The 19017-nt window shown below is 44.6% G+C and overlaps 1 protein-coding gene across 2 annotated transcripts in view; it reads right to left on the bottom strand.

The window, feature by feature from the left end:
• PSME3 (proteasome activator subunit 3) overlaps positions 1-19017 on the bottom strand; it is a 201045-nt gene that overhangs the window by 170140 nt on the left and 11888 nt on the right. For both annotated transcript variants that reach the window (XM_069237733.1, XM_069237734.1), the window contains one exon: positions 537-569. In XM_069237733.1, coding sequence (XP_069093834.1) covers positions 537-569 — 33 coding nt within the window. Of the gene's footprint in view, positions 1-536; positions 570-19017 lie in introns of those variants that run through there.

Here is a 19017-nt window from a genome sequence, read left to right as displayed (position 1 = left end):
ATGAAGAATAGAACAAGCACCCTTGGAAGACAGCAACTGACATCGGACCTCGGTCTTTGAATGCATAGCAAATGTGACAAGATAACAAGATTTAAAGACCGGTTTACAGAAAGTGAGTTAAGGAGGAATACAGAAATCAAGCTTTAGGTAATAGGAGGGACGAACTGAACCCAGAGAGCCTAAAGCAAATGGAAAGCCGGAAAGTACGAGTTACAAACCACAATGCCATTGGTAATCAACGAGCGGGAAAACATTCCTAGGTCAACTTTCCGAAAGTTCTCAAGATGTCTTTAGCCAACCAGACAGCTGCGGTGTGTAGGTAGACTTGAACAGAAAAAAAAAAAAAAAAAAAAAAACACACACACACCACACAATCTTCCACAAGAAGCAGATGTTTAAAGTTTCCCCCACAAAACTGTGTCCGGATTCTACGTGTTTTCTCTCTCGGAGCCCACTGCTATCGACAATCTAATTAGTGTGTAATTGAAGAAGCCAATCAACACCATGCTTTATAGTGGATTAGTCAAGTCACTTACTTCACTTGTGATTCTCTCTCTGAAACAATCAACCTGAAAATTGAAACATAAAAAAAAAAAAAAAAAAAAAAAAACACGTTACGAAAGGCATGTCAAATAGCACCATAACACTTTCAGCCACAAGTGACTTGCAGCATTTTGTAAACTGTATTCTCCCCTTCCTACAGCTATATAAAGCAGCAAACACATACCTCAAATTGTTGTGAATGTTGAAAACAAAAAGAAGAAAATGGATGCGGGAGCACAATTACTATGCCAGAAAAAAAAAAAGTTGCTAACATATATGCAGTTTAAACTCCACAACTGAGAAACTCAGACTAGTAGGGTTCAAGGGAAGAGGGATTTTTTTTTTGGGGGGGGGGGGGGGGGGGGGGGGAGAAAATGTTAATAGTTTCCTGCCCCAGTGTAAGAAAAATAAGTGGAAGAAGAGCCATTTGCTTACACCTTTAACATACTACAAAATACTTTTTAAAGCTATAGGTTGATTGTTAAAAGAAGCATGCGGCACAGGAAGAATATACAATAGCAAAAAAAATTAGGGTAATTTTTATTTTTAAAGTGAGCAACATTTATATTCCTAAAGAAACATGTTCCAAGAAGTGGTATTTTGGGGCAGAGGTTTTGCCTCTCATTAAGCAAAAAGGACAGACTTGAGTGGTAGGGGCAACACTGAGGAGAATAGGGTTTGTAAAGGCAGGAAAAAAGGACCTAGGATCCTCCGACTAAACATTGTGGGTAGAAAAATTACTATAGGCCCTCAATAAATGGATATAAAAACATTCTGTAAATACCCCCAGTTCATGAAATTTATAGAAAATTGTTCACTGGCATGAATTAGTCAGACATATACAAACGTAAATATATAGAGACCGTTCAAAAGGAACAGGACATTAATAATGCTATCAAAAGGAACACTTTCAGAAGCAGTGAAGAGGCATCAAAGCATGCATCAACAGAGTGGTTTATTGTTAATCCCAGAGAGAACCCTACATGCTAGTTCACTGATTTAAAGTGATTTTGAATATTATAACTGTAAATCCACTTTAGTTTAGTTATAAAGTGATACTGCACGAAACAGGTTTGTATTGCCCAAGGTTGCTTACTGAATCTACATGTAATGGAAGAAACATTAACATTCCCGAAGCACACAGTCAAAGGTCAGGCATAGAAGTAAATCAGGAAGTAAATAACTCTGGTCTTAATGAACGATGTATCAACTGGCATACATTTCCAAGGTGCAGAGTAAAAAAATACCCATTCTAAAGTTAACGGTTTCAACTCAGGATTTTACCACAAAAGAAAAGGACTTCGTTTCACTGCAACAAGCAGAATACAGCTCCACAAAGTTATTCCTGTATTTATACGGAAAAACCAACGGAGCCTGACTTTTGTTGCATAGTCACATAAAAGGTTATGTGGCGAATAGGTCTGCATATTATATAGTTTGAGAAGCTAGATAGTGATGCAGATCAGAGCCAGCAAAGTTCCAAGTGAATGCAGAGTCTGAAGGAAGCAGGACTGCTAACCCTACTCGAACAGTGGAATATTGCTTAACTTCAAAATAAAGAAGCTAATTTCCCCCTGATGTGTCTCCTAGTAGAACTAGTTTGCTCATTAAGTTCCTCAAAAAGTTAACTGCACTGTGTTGCCAATTCAAGTCAGTACAGTTCGCTTGCATTCAGATTTCATTTCTTATGGTGCAGTCACACGACCACAAGTTATTATGGAAAGGATTCGTTTGGAGCCATGCTTCTACAGCAGGAATAGAGATCATTAGTTTGCTCGCTTAATCTACCACCTTCACATGGCATTAACTTTCTCATTTTGCCTGAGAATATAAAGCAAGGGCTACAAAGAGCAAATCAATGTGGTCACATTGTGGGCATGCCAAAGTAAGGGGCCATTCACTTTGATAAAGTCCACCTGAACCAACTGTAAAGTGCTACTACACAAAATACTGCTCAAATTCATTTTTTGTACTTTACATAGGTGTAAGGGTCACAACACCTAGTTGAACACTACTGCATACATGGAAAAGAAAATCATGATACACTCAACACGGATCAAATAATCGAATGTTTACAGACCACAATTTAGACTTTTAGTGCCCTATATAAATTGACAGACAATATGTGCAAGTATGGACAAAACTTTGACCAAAAGGTGGGCCATGCAGCAGATAGCCAAAATAGTAATACCTTTGAAGAGGGAACATTTATTTAAATAAATAAATAAATAAAATATACATTAGAATTTGAAATTCTCTAGGCAGCTTTAAATCACAAAATGGGTAAAGAGGAGTGCTTGGGGTTATTTGGATGAAGATTTTTTTTTTTTTTAATGTGGGTCTATACCCAAGGTGAACAATGGTAATTTTAGACTGAAGATTTCATTCACAAGTTTGCAGAGACTATTCAACTTTGGAGGAGATGTAGCCAAACTGCTGATTTCAAAACTAGAGAACCAGGTTCAACTCCTGGTGTTGCTCAACAGTATATCAGATCAAGTAGCCAATCTGTTTGTTGCAAGGGCCTCTTCTCGAACACATGGCCACTTGTGGATTATCCACAAGCGGCACCATGGCCACTAGCCTTTGACTCGCAGCCGGGAACTCTTTGGCATACAAGTGCTACCAATGGCATGGAGGATATGGTGGAGTCTCATGTCGGTTATCATTTTCAAATACTTCAAGCCAACAGGTCACCATCTATTGGCACAGTCATGCCAGGTAAGGACATCAGCGCTTAGGAACGATGTCAAGTGTTCCAGATGTGGGGCCCTAAGCTCCAACTCATGAATGTGTCTGGTATGTAGTATATTCTGTATTTACATTTCATTTGAATAAGTCTGTGTTCGCAGTTGGGCGATAAGTCTCATTTTGAGAACAGAATTTCCACTGATCAGACAGAGGTGAACTTGCTGACCATTTGGACTAGGTAGTAGGAACACAGATACGTCAAGTGTTTTAAAGTCGAGATATCAGGCACCTAGGTAATGGATCCAATCCAATACAAATGGATCTGTAAGCGTGGCTAATACTGCTGCCGGAGCTCATTCGACTAACCAGGTCTTGAGGCCTCTTCTGAACTCCAGCAGGGAGGATGAAGTCTGTAGGTGAAGTGGGAGGTTGTTACAAGGTCTCACGGTGAGGTGGGTGATGGAGACTGACATATGCAGGTTGTGCGGCTGAGGAACAGGGAGGCGGAGCACAGGTGTCTGGACAGGAGGTGGAAATTCAGTCAGTGGTTGCTGTAGTCTCAGCCTGGTTTGTGGAGGGCTTTGAGGGCGTAGATCGGCACCTTGAAATGGCATCTCTTCTGAATAGGGAGCAAGTAGAACTTGTTGGGGAAAGGGGGGGGAATGGTGGTGATGTGGGACCGTTTGGGGAGGTCAAGGATTAGCCTGGCTGCCGAGCTCTGTAGTGTCTGTAGTCTTGAGGAGCTACACAGTGATATCCGCATAGAGTGCTTTGCCATTTTCCAGTCAGCCAGTGACCTGGGCTTGATTGACTGTGGGTCTTGCGTCAATGGGGAGCCACTTGAAAATCCTTGGCGCATGCAGAGGGTGAGGATGCCAGTGGAGAGACTGCGCTGGTCTGTTTTGTCATGGTCAGTTTACTGTCCGGGATGAAGCCAAGGTTGCGGGAGTTTCTGGTCGGTGCAGCTGGGGGGGGGGGGGGGGGGGGGGGGGGGGGGGGGGGGGGGGGGGGGGGGGGGGGGGGGGGGGGGGGGGGGGGGGTGATCCTAGTTGCTCCATGATAAGGTGTTTCAGAAGATTAATACTTCCGGCTTGTCTGTGTTGAGGTGGAGGCAGATGGTTCTTATCCAGAAGGCAATGTTCGCCATGCAGTTGTGGAAGTTTGTTAATTTGGTGTTAGGGTCTTCAGATAGTGAGAGGATGAGCTGGGTGTCCTTAGCGTAGGATAGGATGTTTAGTCCACGCAATCTTACAATATTTGCCAAGGGAGTTATGAAGGTGTTGAACAGGGTGGAGCTTGAGGGATGACACAGTTGTTGGAGATTTCAGAAACAGTAGGGTGAGGGGTAGGGGTGTTGGCCCCTATTAGTGTTCTTGCAGATTTCAAGAAGGATGTGTGCAGACGTTGGGTTCCAAGGTAAATGGGCACATGGGGTTATTTGAGGGATTTCCAGTGTATAAATCTGTTCTATAAGCCTTAGCTCAAAGTCCATTCCAAGCCTAACTGGAGCAGGCTGTCCGGTGAAAGACAAAATAACTACCCCAAGTAGGCAAGGTCCAACTATAATCAGCCTCCACCACTATGCGGGTGAAACAGGCAGAAATGATTCCAGTAGTGTGCATCCTGTTCTTTGCACATAATAAAATCGACTAGGATACCAGATAGCCAAGTCTGACGATATGTGCGCCATAACTGCCCCACCATAGATTCCCTAGGCCCTTGCTCACCCCGATATTGCTAGGTACTGTACAGAGGATGCATACGATTTGTGAGTGTATTGGAGGTTGCATTCTGATGTTGCTACAGTAAGTGGGGAAATTACAGACTTCAGTCACCCAATAGTAATGCCTGATAGCTGACTGCATCTAACAATTCTCTTGAGAGACTGACCTCAGGCTCTCGGATGTATATAGAGGGACATCAACTATGTACAGCAACACTAGGAGTCAGCAAGAGTGAAAGTTAATCCCTCTTTCAAAGTGATGTTAGCGGCAAACAGAACGGCCAACAGGGGACAGCTCTTTCTGGTGCCTCGACTAGTCTTGATTTGAGAAGACAGGAGATCATTTAATCTAATGCAAGCTACCAGCTGGAGGTAAAGGGGATCATTCACTTCATAAAGGCTGCACTGAAGCCCATAAGCTCCAATATACAGAAGAGATAACGCCATTCAAGCGAGCTGAAAAACTTGGCGGCACCCAGAAGTGCAGACATCACATTAATAAGGGATTTGTGTGATGCAGAACATCAAAGATGGAATAAAGGTTACTTGAAATCTAGCACCCAGGGATAAAGCCAGACTGACTGCAGGCTAACTAGCCTACACAGCACAAAACAAAAAAAAGTCTATTGGTCATGGTGTGCATTGTGAGGTGTTTTCTATTTTTTTTTTACAAGATGGTACTGTCTATGTTGTGCCTGTTGAAGCAGGCCAGGACTTCCAGAGGTCATTAAGGCCTCATGCCTGTTCTTAGTTCAAAAGCATAGCTGTTTTATTAATTTTTATTAATGATTTTCTGTAGTACGTTTGGCGTTAGGACCTCAGCGTAGTATAGTTGGCAACTGCCTAAGATTAGGCAACACCTTGATTCCTCAACGCCCAGCATTGAACAAAGGGTAAATCAAGACAGAAGACGAGAGTAGTCGAGTGGATTACAAATATTACAGTTGCATAGCGTGTGCCCAAAAAGTGAAGTCTACTCTACGTAGCCGAGATCTCACACCCTCCTGACTGCAACACCCCAATGAAACATGCAGGGAAAAAAAAAAAAAAAAAAAAAAAACACCACATTTAGTTACCTGTTTGGGTGTCACTGAAATTCTGTAGCTTCCCATTCATGGTGATGCGGAGTGGATACATCAGTATGTATTGAATGCTGGGTTTTTGCTGATCTCTCAAAATTCCCTTCTACCGGCCTGTGCTTGGAGAGCGAAATCTGGATAGATTGACAGATCACTTCCCTCTTACATCAGGTCACAGTAGTACCTGGCCAGGCTCAGGGTAGTATGTGAATCTTTGAAATATGAGTCGACATAGAATGAGACAGAAGGTGCTCTGGGTCCAGTGATCTATGAGATTGCTTGACAGAGAACACAGGGGTAAATGCAGATCTGTCAAAGACACTAACTTTTTCCATAAAATCTTTGCACATCATTTATTAAGGAACCCCTAAGATCTGAAAGTTACTTTGGAGAGGCTAGGCCTCCAAGTCCTCATTTTGTCCTTAATACCTTCCATGACACGTTTCATGTGCAGCAGCTTCTCGCTACACACGTGTGCAGTGTTGTGTCTGACACTTCTCTGCTCCAAATAATCCTTCTTCTTATGTTCCTTCATTTGGTCAACTCTAAGTATGCTTCGTGTCAACCAGCAAGGCAGGTCTAATTCTAGTGGTCCATCTGATCCTAAAATGACTCTAGTCATCATCAAGGTGGGGGGGTGAAATGGAGTCTCTAGTTGACATGGGTATACACCCTGTCCACGTAGGAAGCCCAATGCTAGTCAGGGCAAGTCACCTACACAACCTAATGTAACTTGTGCTCACCCTCTGGTAGCTTGACAAAGCAGGGAGGCTTAACTTAAAAGGCAATGTGTAAAGTATTTGTGCAACACAAGTACAGTAATCACAATGACACCACCAAAAAGGACTCCACGCGGCTATATTAAAAATAAAGATTTTTCTGTATAGATCAAGACCAAAAATAACAAAAATCCAATGAATATGCACTTTTAGAAGATATCACATTAAGCACACTGTGTATGAGGCTTATTTTAGAGTCTTACCAGTATTGTGTGAGAATACTAGTGTCCCCCTGTGAGGAGCGCAGAATAAGTTGATCGGAACCATTCTGGAGCGGCCAGGTTGAAGAAAATAAGGTATGATGTTCTTGCTATGCAGAGAGCGTAGCAGAAGCTTAAAGGCCGCTTGAGCCTATGCATCTGGGAAGACAAGGCCACAATTTAAAGGGTAAGCGACCTGAGAAAGGTGGGCGAAGGAGCAAGAAGCAGGATTGAGCTAGAGCGTGACTCGCTGGTTGGGGTAGGCCAGTGCATATCACACGTCTCAGTCACTTGGCAACACGGATGGTGACCCACACTGAAGCTGCTCCGAAGTACTGGCGGGATGGGCAGTGGGCTGCCATAAGGCTACTCTGAAGTCCTGATGGGGCGAGTCGCAACCAAACCGCACTGCAATCTTAGCTGAATGAGCGGCAGGCTGAGACAAAGCCACGCTGAAGTGCTAATTAAAAGGGAACAGAAGGTTGCAACAAAGCCGCACTTTAGGTCCTTGATGTCCCGGAGACCTGGCATAAAACTGGGGGCAAGTCGGGAAGCCCTTGGAGTTACTCCGGGGAAGACTTGAGTCTTGGGTTACAGGGCAGAGATTAGCAGAAAGCAAGGCAGGGCTGCAGTTCATTGAAACTGTCAGACACAGCAAAGTCAAAGTGGTGATCCTCCAGCATAGCAGTCCATATTCCAGCAGCTTTCTGGAGTCTAGAAGTGTATTGATTTTAGTGGGTCAGGCCCAGTAGTACTTATACCAAAAAGGGCTTTGATGTGGGGGATGACTTCAAAGGTTTCTTTGATATGCACCCTGTAGGAAGTTGGCTCTGTGCATACTATTCCTTACTTTGAAATAGTGCATACAGAGTCCAAGGGTTCCCCTTAGAGGTAAGATAGTGGCAAAAAGAGATAATACTAATGCTCTATTTTGTGGTAGTGTGGTCGAGCAGTAGGCTTATCAAAGGAGTAGTGTTAAGCATTTGTTGTACATACACACAGGCAATAAATGAGGAACACACACTCAGAGACAAATCCAGGCCAATAGGTTTTGTTATAGAAAAATATATTTTCTTAGTTTATTTTAAGAACCACAGGTTCAAATTCTACATGTAATATCTCATTTGAAAGGTATTGCAGGTAAGTACTTTAGGAACTTTGAATAATCACAGTAGCATATATATTTTTTTCATAAAACACAATAAGCTGTTTTAAAAGTGGACAGTGCAATTTTCACAGTTCCTGGGGAGGTAAAGTATTGTTAGTTCTTGCAGGTAAGTAAACCACCTACGGGGTTAAGATTGGGGTCCAAGGTAGCCCACCGTTGGGGGGGTTCAGAGCAACCCCAAAGTCACCACACCAGCAGCTCAGGGCCGGTCAGGTGCAGAGTTCAAAGTGGTGCCCAAAACGCATAGGCTTCAATGGAGAGAAGGGGGTGCCCCGGTTCCAGTCTGCCAGCAGGTAAGTACCCGCGTCTTCGGAGGGCAGACCAGGGGGGTTTTGTAGGGCACCGGGGGGGACACAAGTCCACACAGAAAGTACACCCTCAGCAGCGCGGGGGCGGCCGGGTGCAGTGTGCAAACAAGCGTCGGGTTTCCAATGGGAGTCAATGGGAGACCAAGGGGTCTCTTCAGCGGTGCAGGCAAGGGGGGGGCTCCTCGGGGTAGCCACCACCTGGGCAAGGGAGAGGGCCTCCTGGGGGTCACTCCTGCACTGAAGTTCCGAGCCTTCAGGTGCTGGGGGCTGCGGGTGCAGGGTCTTTTCCAGCCGTCTGGATTTTAGAGTCAGGCAGTCGCGGTCAGGGGGAGCCTCGGGATTCCCTCTGCAGGCGTCGCTGTGGGGGCTCAGGGGGGACAACTTTGGTTACTCACAGTCTCGGAGTCGCCGGAGGGTCCTCCTTGAGGTGTTGGTTCTCCACCAGTCGAGTCGGGGTCACCGGGTGCAGTTTGCAAGTCTCACGCTTCTTGCGGGGATTGCAGGGGTCTTTAAATCTGCTCCTCTGAAACAAAGTTGGTGTCTTTTGGAACAGGGCCGATGTCCTCGGGAGTTTCTTGTTCCTCTTGAAGCAGGGCAGTCCTCTGAGGATTCAGAGGTCGCTGGTCCTGGAGAAAGCGTCACTGGAGCAGGTTTCTTTAGAAGGCAGGAGCCAGGCCGGTAGGACTGGGGCCAAAGCAGTTGGTGTCTTCTTTCTTCTTCTGCAGGGGTTTTCAGCTCAGCAGTCTTCTTCTTCGGTAAGTTGCAGGAATCTAAATTCTTAGGTTCAGGGAAGCCCTTAAATACTAAATTTAAGGGTGTGTTTAGGTCTGGGGGTTTAGTAGCCAATGGCTACTAGCCCTGAGGGTGGGTACACCCTCTTTGTGCCTCCTCCCAAGGGGAGGGGGTCACATTCCTATCCCTATTGGGGGAATCCTCCATCTGCAAGATGGTGGATTTCTAAAAGTTAGAGTCACTTCAGCTCAGGACACCTTAGGGGCTTGTCCTGACTGGCCAGTGACTCCTCCTTGTTATTATCATTATCTCCTCCGGCCCTGCCGCCAAAAGTGGGGCAGTGGCGGGAGGGGGCGGGCAACTCCACTAGCTGGAGTGCCCTGTGGTGCTGGAACAAAGGGGGTAAGCCTTTGAGGCTCACCGCCAGGTGTTACAGCTCCTGCCTGGGGGAGGTGATAGCATCTCCACCCAGTGCAGGCTTTGTTACAGGCGACAGAGTGACAAAGGCACTCTCCCCATGTGGCCAGCAACATGTCTCGAGTGTGGCAGGCTGCTAGAACCAGTCAGCCTACACGGTAGTTGGATTAGGTTTCAGGGGGCACCTCTAAGGTGCCCTCTGGGGTGTATTTTACAATAAAATGTACACTGGCATCAGTGTGCATTTATTGTGCTGAGAAGTTGGATACCAAACTTCCCAGTTTTCAGTGTAGCCATTATGGTGCTGTGGAGTTCGTGTTTGACAGACTCCCAGACCATACACTCTTATGGCTACCTTGCACTTACAATGTCTAAGGTTGGCTTAGACACTGTAGGGGCACAGTGCTCATGCACTGGTGCCCTCACCTATGGTATAGTGCACCCTGCCTTAGGGCTGTAAGGCCTACTAGAGGGGTGACTTATCTATACTGCATAGGCAGTGTGAGGTTGGCATGGCACCCTGAGGGGAGTGCCATGTCGACTTAGTCGTTTTATCCCCACTAGCACACACAAGCTGGCAAGCAGTGTGTCTGTGCTGAGTGAGGGGTCCCCAGGGTGGCATAAGATATGCTGCAGCCCTTAGAGACCTTCCCTGGCATCAGGGCCCTTGGTACCAGGGGTACCAGTTACAAGGGACTTACCTGGATGCCAGGGTGTGCCAATTGTGGAATCATAAGTACAGGTTAGGGAAAGAACACTGGTGCTGGGGCCTGGTTAGCAGGCCTCAGTACACTTTCAATTCAAAACATAGCATCAGCAAAGGCAAAAAGTCAGGGGGCAACCATGCCAAGGATGCATTTCCTTACACACACCCTCCATCCCCTTTCAGTTCAGCCCTGGCTCCAGACTAAGTGGGGGCTCTGGCCACTACCTTTTGAGATATAAGTAGGAGCCCTTCCCAAACTCCTGCCCAGGGATATCCATCAGTATGCAGATGCAGCGGATTATCCCGTGTTGTGGGTGTCTGAAGGGAATGCACAAGTGTTGTTGTCATCTAACCTAGGCCAGATGTATATATTGGAAACAGGCCTTAGACATACAGGGCAGTGAGAACAAAAAAAATGCCCATTTTCTAAAAGTGGTATTTCAGAAATAGTAAGGATAAATCCGACTTTACCAGTAAGGAGGATTTATCATGACCATTCCAACGATACAAAATATGACGCAGCTACTCCTCTCAGATCAGGAACTACAGCTTAAAAGTATTTCGAGGAACTCTCAATGCTGGCCTGCGAGCGGGGCAGGCCTCATAGTAATGAGAAACGACTAAGAGTTTTTCATTACCAGTACATGCAAAACAAGTAAGTACATGCCCTGCCTTTTACTTATAAGGCACCCTGCCCTCTGGGCTACCTAGGGCCTACCTTAGGGTTGCCATATGCAAGAAACATGGACTTTTAGGCTTGGCATGAGGTTCTGAATGCCAAGTCAGGGTGGCAGTGAGACTGCCCCACAGGGGTCTTCACTGAGTCCCACCCTTTTCAATCTGTATGTGAGACCGTTGGCTGCGGTCGTCAAGCGGTGGGGCCTAACCATGGTATCCTACGCAGATGATACGCAGCTGGCAGTCACACTGAGTGGGGACTCAGACCTGGAGGCTCCCAGGTTTTGTGATGGTCTGCGGGAAGTGGCTAACTGGATGAAATCCAACTGTCTCCAGTTAAACACCAAAAAGACGGAGATTATGGTGGTTGGTAAACAGGTGGTTTTGTGGGATGATAAATGGTGGCCTTCGGAGTTGGGTGTGACTCCCCTCCCAGCGGCAGAGATAAAAAACTTGGGGGTATGGTTTGATTCTTCTCTGAGTTTCATCTGTCATACCAAGAAGGTGGCGGCTTCTTGCTATGGCATCAGAGGACTTCGACCTATCCTCAAATTCTTTGATGCACCTACAAGACAGCTGGTGGTTCAAGCATCAGTGCTGTCTAGGTTGGACTATGCCAACTCCCTACTGGCGGGGATAAACCAGTCAGAATTTCGGGGGCTCCAGCGGGTTCAAAACGCTGCGGCCCGACTGGTGACTGGTCTCCCCAGGCGATGTTCGGTGTCCAATACTCTGCGCTCTCTCCACTGGCTCCCTGTGCAGCAGAGGATTAGATTTAAGGTTCTCTGTTTTGCATTTAAAATCTTAAAGGGTACTTCCCCGCAAATCATGGAGAAATTGCTGATTCCTTATGTTCCCTCTCGCACTCTTAGATCGTTAGGCCAGAATTTAGCAGTGGTTCCGCGCTTTAAGCTGAGCAGAATTGGGGGCCACTCTTTGAGTCCTGGCAGCGAGTTGGTGGAATTCTCTTCCTCCACAAATCCGGGCCATTGATGAGCTCCTTCAGTTTAGGCGGGCTATTAAGACCTTTTTATTTGTCTAAGCTTATCTGTTGTGTTTTGTCTTCTTTTGCCCGCTTTTAGTGCTGTGTTGTGTTTACCTTCTCAAAGCACCGGGACGCCCCTTTGCTGGGGCAGCTGTGCGCGGTACAAATAAAAATAACATAACTGCAACCAGAGGCTCTGCAGTGGCAGGCCTGAGCCATGTTTACAGGGCTACTTAAACTGGTGGCACAATCAGTGCTGCAAGCCCACTAGTAGCATTTAATTTACAGGCCCTGTGTATATAGTTTACCATTTTACAAGGGACTTGCATGTAAAGTAAATATGGCAAGTGTGGATACACCACCGTTTCCGTGTTTAGGGGAGAAATGCACACACTTTACCACTGCTAACCAGAGCTAGAGTCCTAAGGCCAACAAAAAGATGTAGCAGCAAAACAGGAGGTGGCAGCAAAAGTGTGGGGTAAGACTGACCACCCTAAAGATGCAATGTCTAATTCAGTGTGGGGGGGGGGGGGGGGGTGAAGGATTCTGCAGTGATTTCTTTTTTCTTAGTTGGGCACCGGGATTCGAAGTTGATCCTGGGTTGTTTCTGTTGTGCTTCCTCATGTTCACTGCAATACGGGGCACAGTTAGTCAGTTGATGTGTACACATGTATCTGCTCTTCTGCAGAGGATGTTGGTTGAAGCAGCAATATCCATCTCCACATAGTCGATCCAGCCTGACCCTCTAGGAAGCAGCAAGGATCACCTTGAAGTAATCAAGGGTAAGGCATGTTGGCCTGAGACCTGAAACACCCCACCAGAAGTAAAGATGTTTATTTCTCATAGGTGACCCGAACGCAGGAGGAGGGTGCTGACAGGAGCTGACTAGGGTCTATGGAACAGGGGCTGATCCGCAGCCAAGCCATATATGTGCTATGGGGACCGTGCCAAATTCAGTGCCACCACAGGTTCTCTATGTCAAGCCTGCTGGAACGGTGGGGGTTTGGAACAGTCCACACTGAGTTCAGGGTTGTGTGTCATAGGCTATCCAGAGCACTGTGGGAGGGCCATTCGGTAAAACGCAGGACCCACAATGGAGAGCACCACACCAAGCAGCCTGCCCCCAGGCCGTGATGCCAATAGTCCTCACTGCCTGTCCAGACCACAAAGTGGTCCCCAAGTGTCTGGCAGCAGTGGGGGCATTATCTGGGAGTGGGCTCACAGCAGGGCCAGACCCACCATCACCACCCCCCCCCCCCTCCCACCCCCCAAAATCACTTGTCTGCTTATGATGTTCCCTCTTTACACGTGGAGTCATCTTGGTTTGCCCCCTGCCCCGCCTGAACAGACTAGGGCCTGCTGTAAAGCCCATTCTCCTCATAGCAAACGGTCCCCACTTTCTCTTTTCCGTTTGCCTTAATCTACCTATATTTAACAAATTGTTGCCTTCTTAACCTCAGTTATTAATTTCACCTACTCAGATACCAATGTGGACCTGTAGACAGAGAAATACACGGGGCAATGATGCTGCTGGGTGGCCCCTCAGATTGAAGCGCCTTGTTTTCTTCTGGGAGGGATCAATACACAAACGGCCAATCAAATATTTATTACCTCAGTGCTACATCACCACCCCAATAGAATGTACAGCACACCTCACATGCAATCAGGCAGACAGAATTTCTCCATGAATCACACCCTATTAAACACTGAATGCAAATTAGCAGCAAGCAGTTTGCTGAAATACATCCAGGCCATAAGTCAAGACTGCACTCAATCATGAATAGGTCACCTTTTAAAGCAAACATACAGGTATGTTTATAATTGCTCCAGCTGGAGTGCCAGAAGCCACACTAGCGGCAGTTGCGTGCTACACAAATGCCAGACAAAACATTTTAGATTACAACAATTAACAAGCTCTATCTCCATACATAATCGATCTGCAATTTTCTTCCAATGGTTGTTTTGTAATCCAATGATCATGATGGAGGGGAGGGGGGGGAGGTTGTCAAAGAGGGACAGGGGAATGAGGTAGAAAGCAAGAACCCACTGCACTGAATCTGCTATGTCCTTCTGTCCGAAAATGACTCAAACTATTTGTTATATCAGAATGCCTGCTTCTTTCCACAGCCACTTCAAAACTATTTAGTAATCACAACAAAATTAACTGTGAAGTCCAGTAATGCAAATGATCCCTGATCAGTCTTTCAGAAGTTGCTCAAGTCAAGGACGACAGTTAGTGCCCCAACTGCATTTCAATTGGTTTCAACCTAGGCTGTCTATCTTCTCAGTGTTTTCGTTGAGTAGGGGGCTAAGGAGAGAGAGAGAGAGAGAGAGAGAGAGAGTAAAAAAAAAAAAAAAAAAAGAAAAAAAAAAAAAAAGCACACACACAGGTCAGGGATCACAAGAAACGTTCCCCCCCCCCCCCCTTTTTAAAAAGTGGATAATCCATGTTTGTTTCAGGCAAGTGGGGGATTACCATGTCTGTTCGCCTACTCCAGTGTCGTAGGATGAAGGTATTTTATGATAAACCAAAAATTAAAACAAAAAAAATAAATTGTGATGAGGTGAGAGCATCAAGACGCTAACCAGAGTTCAGATTAGAAATGGATTCAGTCTGTGACGGGATTGGTCTCAGCACAGATTCCTGTACAGTCAGGTTAATGCCATGTCTCATTTAATGCTCTCGGGATTCTCGAACTTAACCAAAAAAAGTTTTCAGAATAGCTTCTTTAAGAATGTTTAAAAAAAACAAAAAAAACACAGGAAGTAGTCAGCCATGATTTTTTTGGGCTAACTCACTAACTCAACGTTATGCAATAATTTCAGTCCTGCCATAATAGCGCCTTATTTGCCAGAGTCCGTGTCAGATTTTCAACATATCTTGTTCAACCTATTTCTGCTGACCTTAGCAGGCTCAATCCTGTGATGGTTAACACAGAAGGAATGTCTAGATCTCAGACACCTATTTACACCCCTGCTGCATGTACAGAACTAGTGTAATCACCACAGCAAGGGGCACAAACAAGTTTTCTCCGCCAGTCCAAAGGCATTTAGGTTTCATAACTTGTTTTTTTATTTTCCAAGCCTTTCATTTACTTTCCCTATTGGCTAAATTCTAAACCAGGTTTTGTTAGGGATCTCTTGTTTAACAGCTGTGGCCTCCAATTTGCAGGTACTCACTTCAGTGTCTGGGACTCAACTGCCCACAATATCAGGTTACCTCTGTCGGATGTAACTAGTTATGCACCCTCATGTCTGGAGCACATCTATTCAAATACTTTTATATTTAATGTAGGATTTCCTTAACTGCAATTGAAAGGACTAGGTGAGAAAGCTTTGTTTGAACATGTGAAGAACCTTAACTCAGAATACTTGCACACAAAATCTAATTGGCAAATTATTATTATTATTATTTTTTTTTTTTTTTTTTTTTTTTTTTTAACTACAGCAAAACATTAACATGCATATTAAATAATTTTTCGCTATTTTCCACCTAAATATATGTCAAGGTAAGACAGTGGTACTGTCGCATAGGCTCTCATTCTAATGAGACCACTGGATTTTGAGCGGCAGAATCGCCAGCGGTGTGGGAGACGGAGTCCAACCCACTGCTGGTGACCCCTGTCACTCGCTCCAATACGGGTTTTGCTCCGGCTAACCAGCAGTGCCTCTTCTCTACCAAAGGATAGTGATTATTGGGCAGCCAAGCGCATGACATACTAGGCTTCTCAGGGAAGTCGTGGTTAGTTGGGAAAGTTTGGAGCTGGAAACCAAGATAACTTTATGAGGAAGAGAAGCTGGAGTCACGCTTTTTTTAAAAAAAATTTTATAAGACTGTGTAGGTGCTTTATGGAGGCCAGGTTGATATCAAAGTTACGCCATGTTGATTTATTTAGCTGGTTAATAGATAATGGAGGGGCAATCATAAAAGTGCATTGCTATATATATATATATATATATATATATATATAAGATTGTGTCCAACTATTGTGGTCAGCAGGTGTGAAAGGAAATGTTATGGTTAAACACAAGCTCTTTTCAGGAATTTCAGACTACAAGGAATTCATTACATGTACAGAGTGGTGGCAATTAATATATTTATTATGGGCAAAAAAGGGGATATCACTCAAAGGAAGAGAAACTGGCAGATACAAGATCTTCTCATTCCTCTAACACAAACTGGTTGCCTTGATTCCTGGGCTTCCTGCTGCCTATGCCAAGATCTACATGTTTCGATTGGTATTTTTAAGTGGGGGAAAAAAAAAAAATATCTATCTAAGGTTACAGGGACGTTATTGCTAGAAGCAGAGTCCCAAAATGACTGACAACACTTCCTTGTTGAACTACTGTCAGCCAATCAGATCTCAGCACTTGATCGGGAGGGAAATCATATATATACAGGGAGTGCAGAATTATTAGGCAAGTTGTATTTTTGAGGATTAATTTTATTATTGAACAACCACCATGTTCTCAATGAACCCAAAAAACTCATTAATATCAAAGCTGAATATTTTTGGAAGTAGTTTTTAGTTTTAGCTATGTTAGGGGGATATCTGTGTGTGCAGGTGACTATTACTGTGCATAATTAGGCAACTTAACAAAAAACAAATATATACCCATTTCAATTATTTATTATTACCAGTGAAACCAATATAACATCTCAACATTCACAAATATACATTTCTGACATTCAAAAACAAAACAAAAACAAATCAGTGACCAATATAGCCACCTTTCTTTGCAAAGACACTCAAAAGCCTGCCATCCATGGATTCTGTCAGTGTTTTGATCTGTTCACCATAAACATTGCGTGCAGCAGCAACCACAGCCTCCCAGACACTGTTCAGAGAGGTGTACTGTTTTCCCTCCTTGTAAATCTCACATTTGATGATGGACCACAGGTTCTCAATGGGGTTCAGATCAGGTGAACAAGGAGGCCATGTCATTAGATTTCCTTCTTTTATACCCTTTCTTGCCAGCCACGCTGTGGAGTACTTGGACGCGTGTGATGGAACACTGTCCTGCATGAAAATCATGTTTTTCTTGAAGGATGCAGACTTCTTCCTGTACCACTGCTTGAAGAAGGTGTCTTCCAGGAACTGGCAGTAGGACTGGGAGTTGAGCTTGACTCCATCCTCAACCCGAAAAGGCCCCACAAGCTCATCTTTGATGATACCAGCCCAAACCAGTACTCCACCTCCACCTTGCTGGCGTCTGAGTCGGACTGGAGCTCTCTGCCCTTTACCAATCCAGCCACGGGCCCATCCATCTGGCCCATCAAGACTCACTCATTTCATCAGTCCATAAAACCTTAGAAAAATCAGTCTTGAGATATTTCTTGGCCCAGTCTTGACGTTTCAGCTTGTGTGTCTTGTTCAGTGGTGGTCGTCTTTCAGCCTTTCTTACCTTGGCCATGTCTCTGAGTATTGCACACCTTGTGCTTTTGGGCACTCCAGTGATGTTGCAGCTCTGAAATATGGCCAAACTGGTGGCAAGTGGCATCGTGGCAGCTGCACGCTTCACTTTTCTCAGTTCATGGGCAGTTATTTTGTGCCTTGGTTTTTCCACACGCTTCTTGCGACCCTGTTGACTATTTTGAATGAAACGCTTGATTGTTCGATGATCACGCTTCAGAAGCTTTGCAATTTTAAGAGTGCTGCATCCCTCTGCAAGATATCTCACTATTTTTGACTTTTCTGAGCCTGTCAAGTCCTTCTTTTGACCCATTTTGCCAAAGGAAAGGAAGTTGCCTAATAATTATGCACACCTGATATAGGGTGTTGATGTCATTAGACCACACCCCTTCTCATTACAGAGATGCACATCACCTAATATGCTTAATTGGTAGTAGGCTTTCGAGCCTATACAGCTTGGAGTAAGACAACATGCATAAAGAGGATGATGTGGTCAAAATACTCATTTGCCTAATAATTCTGCACTCCCTGTGTGTGTGTATATATATATATATATATATATATATATATATATATATATATATACACACACACACAAATTTCCTTTAATTTCTCTAAAGCTACTGAACGGATTTACATCTAATGACAAAAATGACTTTCTGGAGCAAGAGCTACCTTTCTGCCAAATTTTGTGTAATTCCATCCAGTTATTTCGGCGCTATAGCTGCTCAAAATCCCTATGGAAAAATGAAATGGGAAAATGCTTTGTCGGCCCCGGCTTGAGTCATCATTACCCCAAACCTATCCAGACAGCAGCAGAAGTCAGCGTGAAAGTTTTTTGGGAAAATTTTGTGCAGATTGATCAAGCGGCACCAAAGATATTAGCAAAACACACCAAAAAAAAACACTTTAGAAATTAGGTGCCAACTAAAACTACTTAGTGGCATTTGCCACTAGGTATTTATATATAAAATATGCTTTCTTCAAAATGCCCAGTACCAAATGAATAAAGATAGATTCAGATCTGCTTTTAGAACACAGTGGAGGAGCGTGTTCATATGTAAAATAACAGGCACCCCCCCTCCACTTTTTTTTTTTTTTTTTTTTAAGGGTGGAGCACGCAAGTGCTCTGGCCCCTCTGTGGGCTTTTACCATGCCCATCAGTATGGTTGGCTCGTGGCCTTGCCTTTTAAAATTGGACTGATTTCGCAAGCGAAAAGGTATGCATACGTCATGTCTTTACCGGTGTTTAGCCCTTCTCTACAACATCGGTAAACTACTAAAAACAGACTTTGGGTTTTCTGAATGGCTTCTGCACTAGTTCTTTTTACTTCCTATGCAGCGTGATCTCGCTGGACAGTAGTCGAGGCTTTGCATGACATCGACTCCGTTACATGGATAATTCTACTTTTGCCGGTAACATGGATAATCGCACTTTTGCTGATATGTTTCATTGCAAGCGAATTTCTGTTTCCTTTTCAGTGTCTTTTTCGTGCTCATGGCGACCGTCGGCATATGTGAAACTGTTTTACTTTTCATTATCAGTTTATGTGGCAAGAAAAGTCTGGTTAGGAGTTTACAATGCTAATAGCTC

Source organism: Pleurodeles waltl, chromosome 6, assembly GCF_031143425.1.
Source record: "Pleurodeles waltl isolate 20211129_DDA chromosome 6, aPleWal1.hap1.20221129, whole genome shotgun sequence".
NCBI classification, from domain to species: domain Eukaryota; kingdom Metazoa; phylum Chordata; class Amphibia; order Caudata; family Salamandridae; genus Pleurodeles; species Pleurodeles waltl.
The sequence above is the reverse complement of the archived record's forward strand: the minus strand, read 5'-3'. Positions and strand labels throughout refer to the sequence as shown.